The sequence below is a fragment of the Salvelinus sp. IW2-2015 genome, linkage group LG22 (assembly GCF_002910315.2).
Source record: "Salvelinus sp. IW2-2015 linkage group LG22, ASM291031v2, whole genome shotgun sequence".
NCBI classification, from domain to species: domain Eukaryota; kingdom Metazoa; phylum Chordata; class Actinopteri; order Salmoniformes; family Salmonidae; genus Salvelinus; species Salvelinus sp. IW2-2015.
This window is the reverse complement of record NC_036862.1, coordinates 32152857-32167336: the sequence shown is the minus strand read 5'-3', so window position 1 is coordinate 32167336 and position 14480 is coordinate 32152857. Positions and strand designations below refer to the sequence as shown.

At 41.8% G+C, this 14480-nt stretch overlaps 1 protein-coding gene across 3 annotated transcripts; it reads left to right on the top strand.

The window, feature by feature from the left end:
• Positions 1–283: 283 nt before the first annotated feature.
• On the top strand, positions 284–7884 carry LOC111982722 (AP-1 complex subunit sigma-3). 3 transcript variants are annotated; one of them, XM_070434224.1, is made up of 5 exons: positions 284–399; positions 1476–1654; positions 2646–2754; positions 6983–7120; positions 7199–7884. In XM_070434224.1, the coding sequence occupies exons 1-5, from the start codon at positions 397–399 to the stop codon at positions 7232–7234; spliced, it is 465 nt and encodes a 154-aa protein (XP_070290325.1). In that variant the 5' UTR covers positions 284–396; the 3' UTR covers positions 7235–7884. The 3 variants fall into 3 exon arrangements, 2 of the variants coding, with proteins under 2 accessions (XP_070290325.1, XP_023870093.2); XR_011473885.1 differs by having other exon boundaries at positions 309–399; positions 6918–7120; positions 7199–7370; XM_024014325.2 differs by lacking the exon at positions 284–399 and adding an exon at positions 622–712.
• The last annotated feature ends 6596 nt before the right edge of the window (positions 7885–14480 follow it).

Genomic DNA, 14480 nt, shown 5'->3' with positions numbered 1-14480 from the left:
CTTAGACTATTGTCGGTTTGTATAGGCCTTTAGGCTACAATAGAAAAATCCAAAAGAACACGCAATATGTCTGTCGCTGGAAATGAAATAATAGACCCACATAATTTGGCTTGACAAACAGGATAATATCTATATTTGATCATAAACCAGTTAGTACAGTAGTACAATGCACCTTGCCCAGGAACCTCCCGTGAAAGGTGTGAACCAATTCCGACCAAGCAAAGCAAAAAATGGGGCGCGGCACAGTCTAGACTAGAGAAGGTATGGTTTCGCAACTTAACCCACAGCATTGTGGGAATTTGACGATGCCCGTCCCTATGTACCGGTTTTACGCAAGAATGTAGTTAACATATTTTCCCTCAACTGTTGGCCTTACTKTCACATTGCAGCTTCACGATGGTGAGTAAAATGTCTGCTTTTGGTTCCATGTTTTGACATATTTTACAGGGCAAGTACATTCTCTCTGTCGAACATGCACCTGTCCAAAAGGTGAGTAGGCTGTATACAGTAACGGTGTTGTCTATGGCACACCCAGTTCCTTTGGCAGGTTGTCTCCACCTGTTTGCCCGGACGCTACAGTAGTTTAAAGAAGCGTTGCTGGCTGGCACCGCTGGAACCACCTCTTCCACTTGAACAGTTGTGCCGTCTGTCTTGCATAAGAAGCTGTTTATCGATGGGTTGTTTTTATACTAGAACGTTTTGAAAGTCATGTGTAAGTTACATTTTTGCTAAAACTGTCAATTTTATAAGGCTGATTTTGTGGAGAATTGTGAAATATCGTTTTTGTCTGGCACAACAACCAGGGTGGTTATAATTTGTGGAACGTTCCAACAGGAATRTGTTCCAAAAACTTCGTAAATAACAAGGTTGCCAACAAACGACGCATACAAAGTTGTATAGCAGCAGAATAAGATACATGTATTTTAATACTTGTACATTTTTCATGGCATCCTATTTGTGAATAGGGTGTGGGCAATTTTTTCACTCACCAGGTTTATTCCGAAAAATGTCTGCCCTCTCTCTGGTAGCCTATGGACAAACATTAAGAATAAGCTATGTGGTGAGTTGATGCCTATTCTACAGCTAATTAGCTAGGTGAATTGATCATGCAACTTTGTATGCGTTGTTTGTTGGCAACCTTGTACTTTACGAAGTTTTTGGAACAGATTCCTGTTGGAACGTTCCACAAATTATACCCACCCCAACAACCACTTATCAGTTAGAAGTGTTGTTTTGAATTGTGGTTTGGATTGCAACACATCAACTAGGCCTAAGTGTGTAATTGTGGGGTGTGTTCAAAGTGTCTGKGTATGTGTGAGTAGCCTGCATGAATATGTCCATTCATYTGTTACATGAGCATACTATGTCTGAGTGTATTTCTTCAATCTGCTGCCTACAATAATACCCATTCTAGTCATTCTATTTCTACGATTTGGGTCCCATGCGGGTCAACTTCCTGCCCCCTCCCCCCACAGATGCACTTCATGCTGCTGTTAAGCCGGCAGGGCAAGTTGCGACTGCAAAAGTGGTTCACTCCGGTGACGGAGAGAGAGAAGAAGAAGGTGATCAGGGAAATGACTCTGATGGTGCTGGCTCGCCCTCCCCGCTCCTCTAACTTCCTCCACTGGAGGGACCTCAAGATTGTTTACAAGAGGTGACTGAGGAAGTAGATTATGTGTTTGGGGCTGGATCTGTCTGTGGTTTACCTTCGATCTCTTTCTCTTATTCCCCTTCTCGCTGTCTCTGATTTTCTTTATTTGGCAGATTATTTGTTTTCCTATTTTTGACTTCTGTCTTTACTTCTTTTGTCTGTTTCTCTGTTGACCCCTATTGCTGTCTGTGTTTACCCCCTCTCACTATTGTCTCTGGGCTGGAACAGACTATGGTGCCTGTGTACTGTAGTGTAGAGGGAGGGATGGGAGGAGGGTATTGGGTAGACTGGAACCATCCTTGGCCCCTTTATTAGTGGTTCATGTTTAACCTCCTAAACCCCTTCCTCCACACCAATCCTCCTTACACACACGGCACACGCTCAAGTTAAATATACACTGATTGTACAAAACATTAGGAACACCTTCCTAATATTAGGTTGCACCCACCTTTGCCCTCAAAACAGKCTCTATTCWTCAGAGCATGGACTCTACAAGGCGTCGAATACATTCCACAGGGATGCTTCCCACAGTACTTGTGTCAAGTTGGGTAGATGTCCTTTGGGTGGTGAACCATTCTTGATACACACGGGAAACTGTTGACAGTGAAAAACCTTTGCTGACACACTCAAAACGGTGCGCCTGGCACCTACTACCATACCCCGTTCAAAGGCACTTAAATATTTTGTCTTGCCCATTTACCCTCTGAATGGCACACATACACAATCCATGTCGGTATTGTCTCAAGGCTTAAAAATCCTTCTTTAACAAGTGACATCAAAAAGGGATCATAGCTTTCACCTGGTCAGTCGATGTCACGGAAAGAGCAGGTGTTCTTAATGTTTTGTACAGTCAGTGTACATGTTAAACACATAACAGACAAGCAGATTGTTCTTAACCTCACGCATTAACCTCTATGGTAAAGTGACTCCCTTGCATATAAACATAACAACTGTAACCCTGTTCCATGACCCCTGACCCTCTGCTCCCTTGCAGGTATGCCAGTCTCTACTTCTGCTGTGGTCTGGAGGACCAGGACAATGAACTGTTGACCCTGGAGGTGTTGCAACGATATGTCGAGCTGCTGGACAAATACTTTGGCAACGTAAGCATAATGTACAGGCAATGTAAGGGATATTTATTGTCAGGTTAAGGTCTCGCTGGGGAAAGGTTCATTAAAACAAGGGAAAAGTATTAAATTGATAAATTGATGAATAGAAACTAAATGTTAAGGTCTATGTTTTTACAGTATTTTCAACATTGTATAGTCTTAATGGTGCCTATTGCCTCTCATTGATGTGCTGTTCTGTCTGCTCTGTGTTGCCCTGTCTGCTCTGTGTTGCCCTGTCTGCTCTGTGTTGCCCTGTCTGCTCTGTGTTGCCCTGTCTGCTCTGTGTTGCCCTGTCTGCTCTGTGTTGCCCTGTCTGCTCTGTGTTGCCCTGTCTGCTCTGTGTTGCCCTGTCTGCTCTGTGTTACCCTGTCTGCTCTGCTGCAGGTGTGGGATGGATATCATCTTTAACTTTGACAAAGCCTACTTCATTGCGTGTGTGCATGTGTGTGTGTGTGTGTGTGTGCGCACATGTTTTACCATACTTGTGAGTATCAGAAGTCCTCACAAGAATAGTAAACCAACTAAAATTCTGAGAAGTGAGGACATTTTGCCAGTCCTAACTTGCTATTTTAGGGTTGGGGTTAGGGAAAATAGGATTTTGAATGGGAATCAATTATTGGTCCCCAAAAGGTCCTTACATGCAGAGGTGCAACTTTGGTTTTAGGAGTGGGGGGGGGGACAACCTGGCGAGTGGTCTTTTATTGTAAATAGAATATGTTTCTAAACACTTCTACCATGATTATGAATAATCCCTAATGAATCGTGAATAATGATGAGTGAGAAAGTTAGTCTCATATCATACCTCCAAGACATGCTAACCTCTCACCATTACAATAACAGGGGAGGTTAGCATTTTATAGAATATTCTTTGGATGGTCTTAAACTGCAGTCATTTATGTCTGAGATTATATGAACATGATGAAGCATTCAAACACATCTGTATCCATTCACCATCATCAATAGCTTCTACCAGCTCTTCCTCACATTTTTGTTTTATATGTTTTGTGTCGTCAGGAAAAGCTTCTATTATTATATTATATRWWWTCTATTCTATTCTARCCTTGATACAGTTTGGAAATCAACTTTAGAGGTTAATCAGACTGCCTTAAAATAGTTTAAATCTTTGAAGCTTCTGGCTTGTCCGGTGTTTACTGCACAAAGWGAATAAAGTGTTGCATCTGCGAAAGTTCCTCAACATCACAGACTGGTCTTCCCTGGCTACCTGKCACTGCTGAGACCKCTGTCACCATCTGATCCTGCTCAGATGAGGCAGGAGAAGAATAACCTTGGTGTACATTTATACATTATATTATCCAAGAATAGAATAAATGGTTCAATTATTGAAATTACCATTATTCCCAGATCCCAGACTGTAGATATAAGATGCTGTCCTGTTGCTACTGTAGGTCTACCCATCAATTCAAGATGGAACTTTTGTATCAGTCACTGATTGTTATAATATACTGCAAAATTCACCTGAGCYCCGAAGATTGGTCTTCCCTGGCTGTATGAATTTGCTGGGACACCTGTCACCATCTGATCCTGCTAAGACGAGCARAGTGTTGTGTACTGACTGTGCACTGTGACAGTGAAGCCTGTAGAGCTGTTTATACCATGTCAGTGTAACAAGTAGGAAACTAACTAGGGAAACTGACAGATCAATAATGCTACATTGCTATATTGACTCTGATTGGGGTAAAAATAATATCTAACGTTAGCCAACATTTGGCTAGCTCTAATGGTACATCAACTGGAGAAAACAAACAAAGGCTACCAAACATTTTCATACTCACAGCAGCTGTTAGATACTGCTACCTGACAGTTGGCTAGAGCTGAACTGGCTGTGGTAGCTACGAGCTAGCTCTAGTTCATTCACTTCAGACAGAAACTCAGTCGAGGGGGGATGAGACATTAGCTAACTTTACATGTCAGTTACACTACTAGCTCATCACTGGAAATAAATACATTTTTTATGTTACTTTGCTAGCTACATCAGTCAAATAAAGAGTAGCCAGTTTTTGCTCAGCTTGCTTTTACTACTCGGAGAAAAAGCACAACACACACAGACAACTGCTGCCTCTGTTCGCGTGKTCTGTGGCAGGGATGCCATTTCTAGCAAAGATTTTTAGAACAATGACCACTCAAAACCCGCCCAGAAGGCCTGAAAACTAGCCCATTGTTTTTTTCCAAAGCAAGAGAGGTGTTGCCACATTTATACAATAAACCCTTTTRCCACAATGTTATCGAGCCAATAAGGAAGGAATTGGAACGACTAGAAGCAAAATTAGAAAAAGAGAGAAAAGATCATTTGCCCTTATTTAAATCGCCAGATCATTTTCCATCAATGGATGTCGATGTAACTAATTTGACTGCTATGATTAAAAAATAAGGCACGAAAGGGTATGGTACAGGACATATGTTGTTACTTTACAGCCTTATCCCTCCTAAATCTGCACACAATACCCCATAATGACAAAGCAAAAACAGGTTTTTATAAATGTATTTTTTTTTTTATTACGTAAATATTTCATACGGATTGGCAGGGATACATTCTAACTCGCAGACATCATTTACATACTAAGCAGTTGTGTTTAGTGAGTCCGCCAGATCAGAGGCAGTAGGGATGACCAGGGATGTTCACTTGATAAGTGRGTYAATTCGACTGTTTTCCTGTCCTCAAAYCATTCAAAATGTAACGAGTACTTTTGGGTGTCTGGGAAAATGTATGGGGTTAAAGTACATTATTTTCTTTAGGAATGTAGTGAAGTAAAAGTTGTCAAAAATATGAAAAGTAAAGTACAGATACCCCATTAAACTACTTAATTAGTACTTTAAAGTACTTCATTGAGGACTTCTTTCCATAACATAAGCACGCAAGGGAGTTCCATAACTTCCATTTCCACTTGTGCAGCCCCCAAGAACTGAGCATGCGTAAAACCAATTTTATTTTTTGTTGCTTGATACCGTTTTCCATAAGCAAAGCAAAAATCGACATTATAATGGAGTTTAAACCACCTCCGAACAAATTATCTAATGAGCTCTAGTGCGCCCAAAGTAGTTTTCCAGTGTTTTGTCGCTGTTATTTCTTGATGCCATGTTTTATGGAAAAAGGGTTGAGGGGAAAAAACAGTGTCTCAATAATGACAAGTTAAGAGGCCTACCTACAACTGGTAAAGTTGTCATGACTGTCTCCTATCACTCAAGTGACTCAGCCACTAGTTGACTAAGCTGCCTGCTGCAGTGCTCTCTCAACACTCACTCACTCACTCACTCACTCACTCAGCAACAGCCTGCCTCACCGCCTGATAGTCAGGAGCAGCAGGTCACAGTAAAATATTTATATATAAAATAAAATAAAATATATATTTTTTATTTTAGAAAAATGCTTTTAGAAGTAGCCCAAAGATCTGCAACCCGTGACCAATACATTTTCACCCTCAACATCATTTTCAAAGTAGCCCAATTTGCGGAACAACTACAGACATGGCAACCCTGCTCTGTGGCGTCCATGCAGTCCTAAATCCAGCAGGCTGAAACCACCAAACAGCCTAAACGACCGCTCTGAGGCGTCCGCATGGTCCTAAAGCACACARTGATGCCGCATTTTGTGTCACAATGCACTGATAAAACTGGGTGGGGGGAACATGTCCCCAGCTAAAGTTGTGCCTCTGCTCACAAGTATAGTAAGACATTGCTGTGTGTGTATGTGTGTGGTTATTGGGGAATTACATGAAAAGTGCAGGCTTGTGCTGAAAGTAAAATGATGTGGTTGGTCRATCAGCCAAATACATCAACAGATGCATACAGTCACACTGAGATACCATCCTAATCTATTGTTACAATGCCAAAATGGATGTCATCTGAAAGTGTATAAGGAATCAAGATCCATAGTAAACAAATCGTACTACCATGCTCATCTATTGGAGTGCTGACTRCCAACGGATATTTATGAATGAAAGTGACGCCGTCACCCTGACCTGCACCAGACAGGACTTGACAGGCAACCAAAATAAAAGACCACTGGCTGACGATAGCACAGTCATACGCACCTCCCGTAGCACACCATCTCTTTCTGCAGTCCCCTACAACCCTGACTCATTCTTTGGCCGATCTTGGGAGTGAGTGACTCATCGATCGCCTTCAACTGTGTGCTGCAGGTGTGTGTGCCGGACATAATCTTTAACTTTGAGAAGGCCTACTTCATCCTGTGTGTGTGGCGCAGGTGTGTGAGCTGGACATAATCTTTAACTTTGAGAAGGCCTACTTCATCCTGGATGAGTTCCTGGTGGGAGGAGAGATCCTGGAGACCTCCAAGACAGCTGTGGGCATCGCTATGGAGGAGGCAGAGACACTACAAGAGGTGACRCACACACACAGTCACTTAAGTGTGACACACTTGCCAAAATATTTAAATATGTTTCTTCTGTTCTCTCAACAGACAATGGAGGAGTATATGAGTAAACCGACCTACTGAACCAATAACAGGGACGTGAGTCGAATCTTAAGACTGAAGAATCCTTTTCTCAATTGCCATAAGTGCCACAACATTTCAAAGAAGACTTATTCAACTGGAATACTCTTCCATTCAGACAGAATACATAGTCTGTTTTTATATAAGCACGTTCTAATATTATTAGTKTTTTTTGTACTTTTTACTCCTTTTTCTTCCCAATTGGTAGTTACAGTCTTGTCCCATTGCTGCAACTCCCGTACGGACTCGGTCAAGAAACACGACCCCGCCAAGCTGCACTGCTTCTTGACACTGCTCGCTTAACCCGGAAGCCAGCCGCACCAATGTGTCGGAGGAAACAGTGTACAACTGGCGACTGTGTCAGTGTGTGTGCGCTCGGCCCGCCACAAGGAGTCGCTAGAGCGCGGGTCTTTAGTGACGCGGGTCTTTAGTGACGCCTCAAGCACTGCGATGCAGTACCTTAGACCGCTGCACCACTCGYGAGGCCCCTATATGCACTTTCTAAAAGATGCATTAGGAGTTTTATAATTTAAGAGTTCATTTTAAAACACAGAGTTTAACTTTGAGATTTATTTTTAAATGTGTTATTAGTTAAAATAATTMTATTATTACATATTTGATAGGATCACATATGTTTTACAGTAATTGTAGCCTGCTTTGCTTTATCTGATTTTTAAGCAAAAATGTTATTTTAGCATGTTGCTGCTGCATTTTCAAACGTWGTGAGTTGATCCAAGGATTGTAACCACAACTTCTTACCACTTCGAAAGTCACATTTATGATTTTAATTCTATGTTGGCTAACATAGCCACTGCCTGCACAAACGTGATAGTGCCTTATTGTAATATTTCTCAGTTGGCAAGCTAGAGCCAGTGGGTTCTAAGATTGAAGCTAAAGGTTGACATTCTGGAAAGTGATGCCTACTCAGTGCCGTTAAAGTTGTACTGTCTGAATAAATAGTTTTGTTTCCAGAATAGTCTGTCTTTTTAAATGTTAGTTAGGGTACGTTGTTTCCACCTGTTGAATATTGATCTCTTGGTTTTATTAGTGGAATTGACAAGGACTACCCTGTTTGCCCCAGGTTAAGAAATTAGTCATCGTTCTGAGAGAAGCCTTACMTGAAATACAGACTAGATCCATGKGAGAGAATCTAGTACTTACAGGTATSCAAGAGAAAGAAGAAGAAGTTCCTGAATCTGTAGTTAGAGAGTTCGTTCTTACAGCGCTTCAGATTCCACGCGAAGCTATCGACAAAATCCAACTTGAARGTGTTCACCGCTTCAGACAGAGAGGGCAGAGGTATGAACGCCCAATCGTTGCCAAATTTGCTTTCTTTAAAGATATAATAATGGGTAAAAGCCTTGCTGGCATGAATGACCAGTTCCCAAAGGAAATTGCAGAACGGCGTAAAGTTCTGTATCCAATTTTCAAGGAAAATAGGTTGAAAGGGAAACACGTAGCTCTCATAGTAGATAAACTGTATATTGATAACCAGTTGTTCAGAGACACAAAGACTACTCCATGGCTATTTAAAAAATTACAACGTTCTCATAGAGGAGGCAAATAAGGAAACASAATTCTAGCCCGGTTATGGATTGTAATAATACAACAMAAAAATATAGATAGAAAAGCTATCTTCAAGTATAACTAATTGGAACACAAAAMKACTAATTCAACATGGTGGAGAAAAAAAAAKCTCAGTAAACAGAAGGCACAGTGTGGGTGGATGCTGTGTGGTGTTTTTGGTGTTTGGGAAAGTGGTGTTGAGTGAGAAAGGAAATGGTTGCATATCCCAGAACCAATGTATTTCTGTGAGCGGGGGTTGTGAGAGAGCTTTCGATGTTGTTCAGATGAGGGATATACATTTTATAATGAATTATACATTTTATTTATTGTCCTATCGTGGTGGAACAGCGTTTTAAAATAAATTATACATATCATTTGTTTATTGTCCTATCATTGGGAACTACATTTTTAAAATAAATTATACATCTAAGACCATTTTATTTATGGTCCTATATTGATGGAACGGTCCACAACCCTATACCCTAGACATTGCTTAACATCATGAATGACCCAGATACTAAGTAGAAGTCCCTATCTGTTTTATGGGCCTGCTGTAAGTGGCCTGTATGCAGCCAAAATGCGGTCAGAGACCTAGAGCAGCACCGCCCACTCAAGATTCTGAGCCTGCTTGGCAGTGTTGGTCCTGCAAAGCCCCCTGATGGGAGAGCATAATATACAAGGAAATTCTCAAAGCTGCTAATGAGAACCTTGATGACCTTGTACCTAGCCGGTGGAGATTCCGGTGGGGTGCCCTCCTCCAGGCAGTGGCAGTGCTGGCAACACTAGCTGCAGTAACACATGGGGAGGGGGTCACACTCGGACATTCAGAGAGGGCGCATATTATTGTGGCCCTGGTGGCACAAAATCAAAGGTCTGACTGCACGGAGATGCTTGGGAATATGGTCGCTACGGGGGACCATGTTGTATGTGTTGCAGGTGAAGGGGGTATATCTGACCTCCATCATATAGGACGTGACAATGGTTAATCAAATCTCCCCATTTCTGCCCAGTTTTGCAGGACTTCTCATACAGCTGCAACTGTATATGCATTTGTAAATCAAGACCTTTCTTGAGTTGGGCTCTGGGATGGTGCAACTGTTGAGAATCTGAGTCTATGGTTGTTGTGGGGAAAAGGGGTTGAGTGTGTGTGAGTGTATCCACAACTGTTGCGTAGGATAAAAGATGTTAGGGGCAATATAGGATGATTCACAATAATTGTTTGCTAATATAATAATTGCTTGCCATAATGTAATTTTGGTAATGGCGAGACTGGTGAGAGGTAAAAATCTTTTGCATAAATTGCCTACATTACTACAAATATTAATAGCTAATTATGGAAAATAAGAAACAGGATTTTAAAAATATATATATATATTTTTTTACTGCTATATATAATACAAATCGAGGTGAGTGCGTTGATCTACTTCTGTTTCTGTGGGTGGCACTGTGCTCTTTCTGAAGGATGGGTCCGGTGTCTCCGGGGCTATGGATCCGGGGGGTCGGGGGTGGTCTGCAGGGCAGTGGGATGACAACCAACTCGGGATGAGGGAGGGTTTTAGCGGGTGGAATTGTGGAGACAATTGGAGGTTTACTTAGTAGCAATGCAAATATCATGGTAAGGCTATAGACACTCAATAATCATGTTACTTTTAATGGTACGTTTACAACATATATTTTGATACATAGAATTGAAAGTTGTGTCTATTATGGTAAGTGGTGAAATAAGTATAGCCAGTTATAATTGTAATGGCTTAGCAGATAATAAGAAAAGACGATCAGTATTTAACTGGCTAAAGAGAAGGAATATAATATATCTATTGTTTATAGGAACCATTCAACAGTTTTAGATGACGTTTTGTGGAAAAATGACGCAGAGGGCGAATTATATTTCTTCCATGGGCAAAGAAATTCAAAAGGGTGATGATATTAACAGTAATTTTGATCCAAATGTGCAAATTGTCAAACGATCATCAAGGTAGATGGATTATTTTAAATAATGTTATTGGACAATAAACAATATGGCTCATTAACCTACAGTTGAAGTCGAAGTTTACATACACCTTAGCCAAATATATTTAAACTAAGTTTTTCACAATTCCTGATATTTAATCTAGTGAAAATTCCCTGTCTTAGGTCAGTTAGGATCACCACTTTATTAAAAAATGTGAAATGTCAGAATAATAGTAGAGAGAATGATTTATTTCAGCTTTATTTCTTTCATCACATTCCCAGTGGGTCAGAAGTTTACATACACTCAATTAGTATTTGGTAGCATTGCTTTTTCAATTGTTTAACTTGGGTCAAACGTTTCGGGTAGCCTTCCTCAAGCTTCCCACAATAAGTTGGGTGAAATTTGCCATTCCTCCTGACAGAGCTGTGTAACTGAGTCAGGCTTGTAGGCCTCCTTGCTCGGAACACACCACTTTTTTCAGTTCTGCCACACATTTTCTACAGGATTGAGGTCAGGGCTTTGTGATGGCCACTCCAATACCTTGACTTTGTTGTCCTTAAGCCATTTTTCACAACTTTGGAAGTATGCTTGGGGTCATTGTCCATTTGGAAGACCCATTTGCGACCAAGCTTTAACTTCCTGACTGATGTCTTGAGATGTTGCTTCAATATATCCACATAAGTTTCCTTTCACATGATGCCATCTTTTCCCAGCCATTTAAAGGCACAGTCAACTTAGTGTATGTAAACTTCTGACCCACTGGATTTGTGACACAGTGAAATAATCTGTGTAAAAAATTGTTGGAAAAATTACTTGTGTCATGCACAAAGTAGATGTCCTAACCGACTTGCCAAAACTATAGTTTGTTAACAAGTGTGGAGTGGTGACTGTGGAGTGACTCCAACCTAAGTGTATGTAAACTTTCGACTTCAACTGTGTATATTTATGTGTGTGTTTGTATATATATGTATATATATAACATTATTTCACCTTTATTTAACCAGGTAGGCCAGTTGAGAAGAAGGTCTCATTTACAACTGCGACCTGGCCAWGATAAAGCAAAGCAGTACAACACAAACCTCAACACAGATTTACACATGGAATAAACAAACGTACAGTCGATAACACAATGGAAAGAATCTATATACAGTGTGTGCAAATSAGGTAAGATTAGGGAGGTAAGGCAATAAATAGMCTGTATTGCGAAGTAATTACAATTMAGCAATTTAACACTGGAGTGATAGATATGCAGAAGATGAATGTGCAAGTAGAGTTACTGGGGTACAAAGGAGAAAGAAACCAATYTCGGGATGAGGTAGTTGGATGGGCTATTTACAGATGGGCTATGTACAGGTGCAATGATCTGTGAACTGCTCTGACAGCTGATGCTTAATGTTAATGAGAGAGATATGAGTCTCCAGCTTCAGTGATTTTTGCAATTTGTTCCAGTCATTGGCAGCAGAGAACTGGAAGGAAAGGTGGCCAAATGAGGAATTGGCTTTGGGGGTGACCAGTGAAATATACCTGCTGGAGTGCGTCCTATGGGTGYGTGCTGCTATGGTGACCAGTGAGCTGAGATAAGGCAGGGCTTTACCTAGCAAAGACTTATAGATGACCTGGAGCCAGTTGGTCTGGCGACGAATATGAAGCGAGGGCCAGACAACGAGAGCATACAGGTCGCAGTGATGGGTAGTATATGGGGCTTTGGTGCCAAAATGGATGGCACTGTGATAGAACCTGCATCCAATTTGCTGAGTAGAGTGTTTGGAGGCTATTTTGTAAATGACGGTCGGCCGAAGTCAAGGATCGGTAGGATAGTAGTTTTTTAACGAGTATGTTGGGCAGCATGAGTTTGAAGGATGCTTTGTTTGCGAAATAGGAAGCTCGATTCTAGATTTACATTTTGGATTGGAGTGCTTAATGTGAGTCTGGAAGGAAAGTTTACAGTCTACGCCAGACACCTAGGTATTTTGTAAGTTGTCACATATTCTTAAGTCAGAACCGTCAGAAGTAGTGATTGCTGGACGGGCAGGCAGGTGCGGGCTAGCGATCGGTTTTGAAGAGCATGCATTTAGTTGTTACTTGCATTTAGGCATTGGAAGGCACGGAAGGAGAGTTGTAGTTGTATGCGCAATTGAAGCTCATCTGGAGAGTTAGTATTAACAAAGTGTCCCCAAGAAGGGCCAGAGTTATACAGAATGGTGTCGTCTGCGTAGAGGTGGATCAGAGAATCACCAGCAGCAAGAGCGACATCATTGATGTATATAGAGAAAAGAGTCGGCCCGAGAATTTAACCCTGTGGCACCCCCATAGAGATGCCAGAGGTCCGGACAACAGGCCTCCGATTTGGTCACTGAACTCTGTCTGAGAAGTAGTTGGTGAACCAGGCGAGGCAATCTTTGAGAAACCAAGGCTGTTGAGTCTGCGATAAGAATGTGGTGATTGACAGAGTCGAAAGCCTTGGCCCAGGTCGATGAATACGGGTGTACAGTATTGTCCTTAATCGATGGCGGTTTGATATCGTTTAGGACTTGAGCGTGGCTAGTGCACCCATGACCAGCTCGGAAATCAGATTGCATAGCGGAGAGGTACGGTGGGATTTAAATGGTCGGTGATTTGGCTTTCGAAGACCTTAGAAAGGCAGGGTAGGGTAGATATACAGTTTGGGTCTAGAGTGTCACCCCTTTGAATAGGGGATGACCGGCAGCTTTCCAATCTTTTTGGTGGTCTCAGACGATACGAAAGAGAGGTTGAACAGGCTAGTATAGGGGTTGCAACAATTGTGGTGGATAATTTTAGAAAGAGAGGGTCCAGATTGTCTGCCCGGGTGATTTATAGGGGTCCAGATTTTTGCAACTCTTTCAGAACATCAACTATCTGGATTTGGGTGAAGGAGAAATGGGGAGGCTTGGACAAGTTGCTGTGGGGGTGGGCAGGGCTGTTGACCGGGGTAGGGTAGCCAGGTGGAAAGCATGGCCAGCCGTAGAAAAATGCTTATTGAAATTCTCAATTATCGTGGATTTATCGGTGGTGACAGTGTTTTCCTAGCTCTGAGGTGGGCAGCTTCTCTTATTCTCCATGGACTTTACAGTGTCCCAGAACTTTTTGGAGTTTGTGCTACAGGATGCAAATTTTCCTGTTTGAAAAAGCTAGCCTTTGCTTTCTTAACTGCCTGTGTATATTGGTTCCTAACTTCCCTGAAACCGTTGCATATCGCGGTGGCTATTCGATGCCAATGCAGTATGCCACAGGATGTTTTTGTGCTGGTCAAGGGCAGTCAGGTCTGGAGTGAACCAAGGGCTCTCTCTGTTCCTGGTTCTACATTTTTTTTTGAATGAGGCATGCTTTTTAGATGGTGAGGAAATCACTTTTAAAGAATAACCAGGCATCCTCTACTGATAGAATGAGGCAATAATCCTTCCAGGATACACGGGCCAGGTCGATTAGAAAGGCCTGCTTGCTGAAGTGTTTTAGGAAGCGTTTGACAGTGATGAGGGGTGGTGTTTAACCGCAGACCCATTACGGATGCAGGCAATGAGGCCAGTGATCAGTGAGATCCTGGTTGAAGACAGCAGAGGTGTATTTGAGGGCAGGTTGTCAGGATGATATCTATTTATAGTTGTAGCCTGGTAGGTTCATTGATAATTTGTGTGAGATTGAGGCATCTAGCTTAAATTGTAGGATGGCCGGGTGTTAAGCATGTCCGCGTTTAGGTCACTAACAGTAGAGCTC

What these genes read in the sequence shown, in the direction of transcription:
- LOC111982722 (XM_070434224.1), top strand. An exon ending in CTCAAGATTGTTTACAAGAG is followed by an intron (nt 1,655 to 2,645) that starts GTGACTGAGGAA and finishes GCTCCCTTGCAG; the next exon opens with GTATGCCAGTCTCTACTTCT. An exon ending in TGGACAAATACTTTGGCAAC is followed by an intron (nt 2,755 to 6,982) that starts GTAAGCATAATG and finishes TGTGTGGCGCAG; the next exon opens with GTGTGTGAGCTGGACATAAT.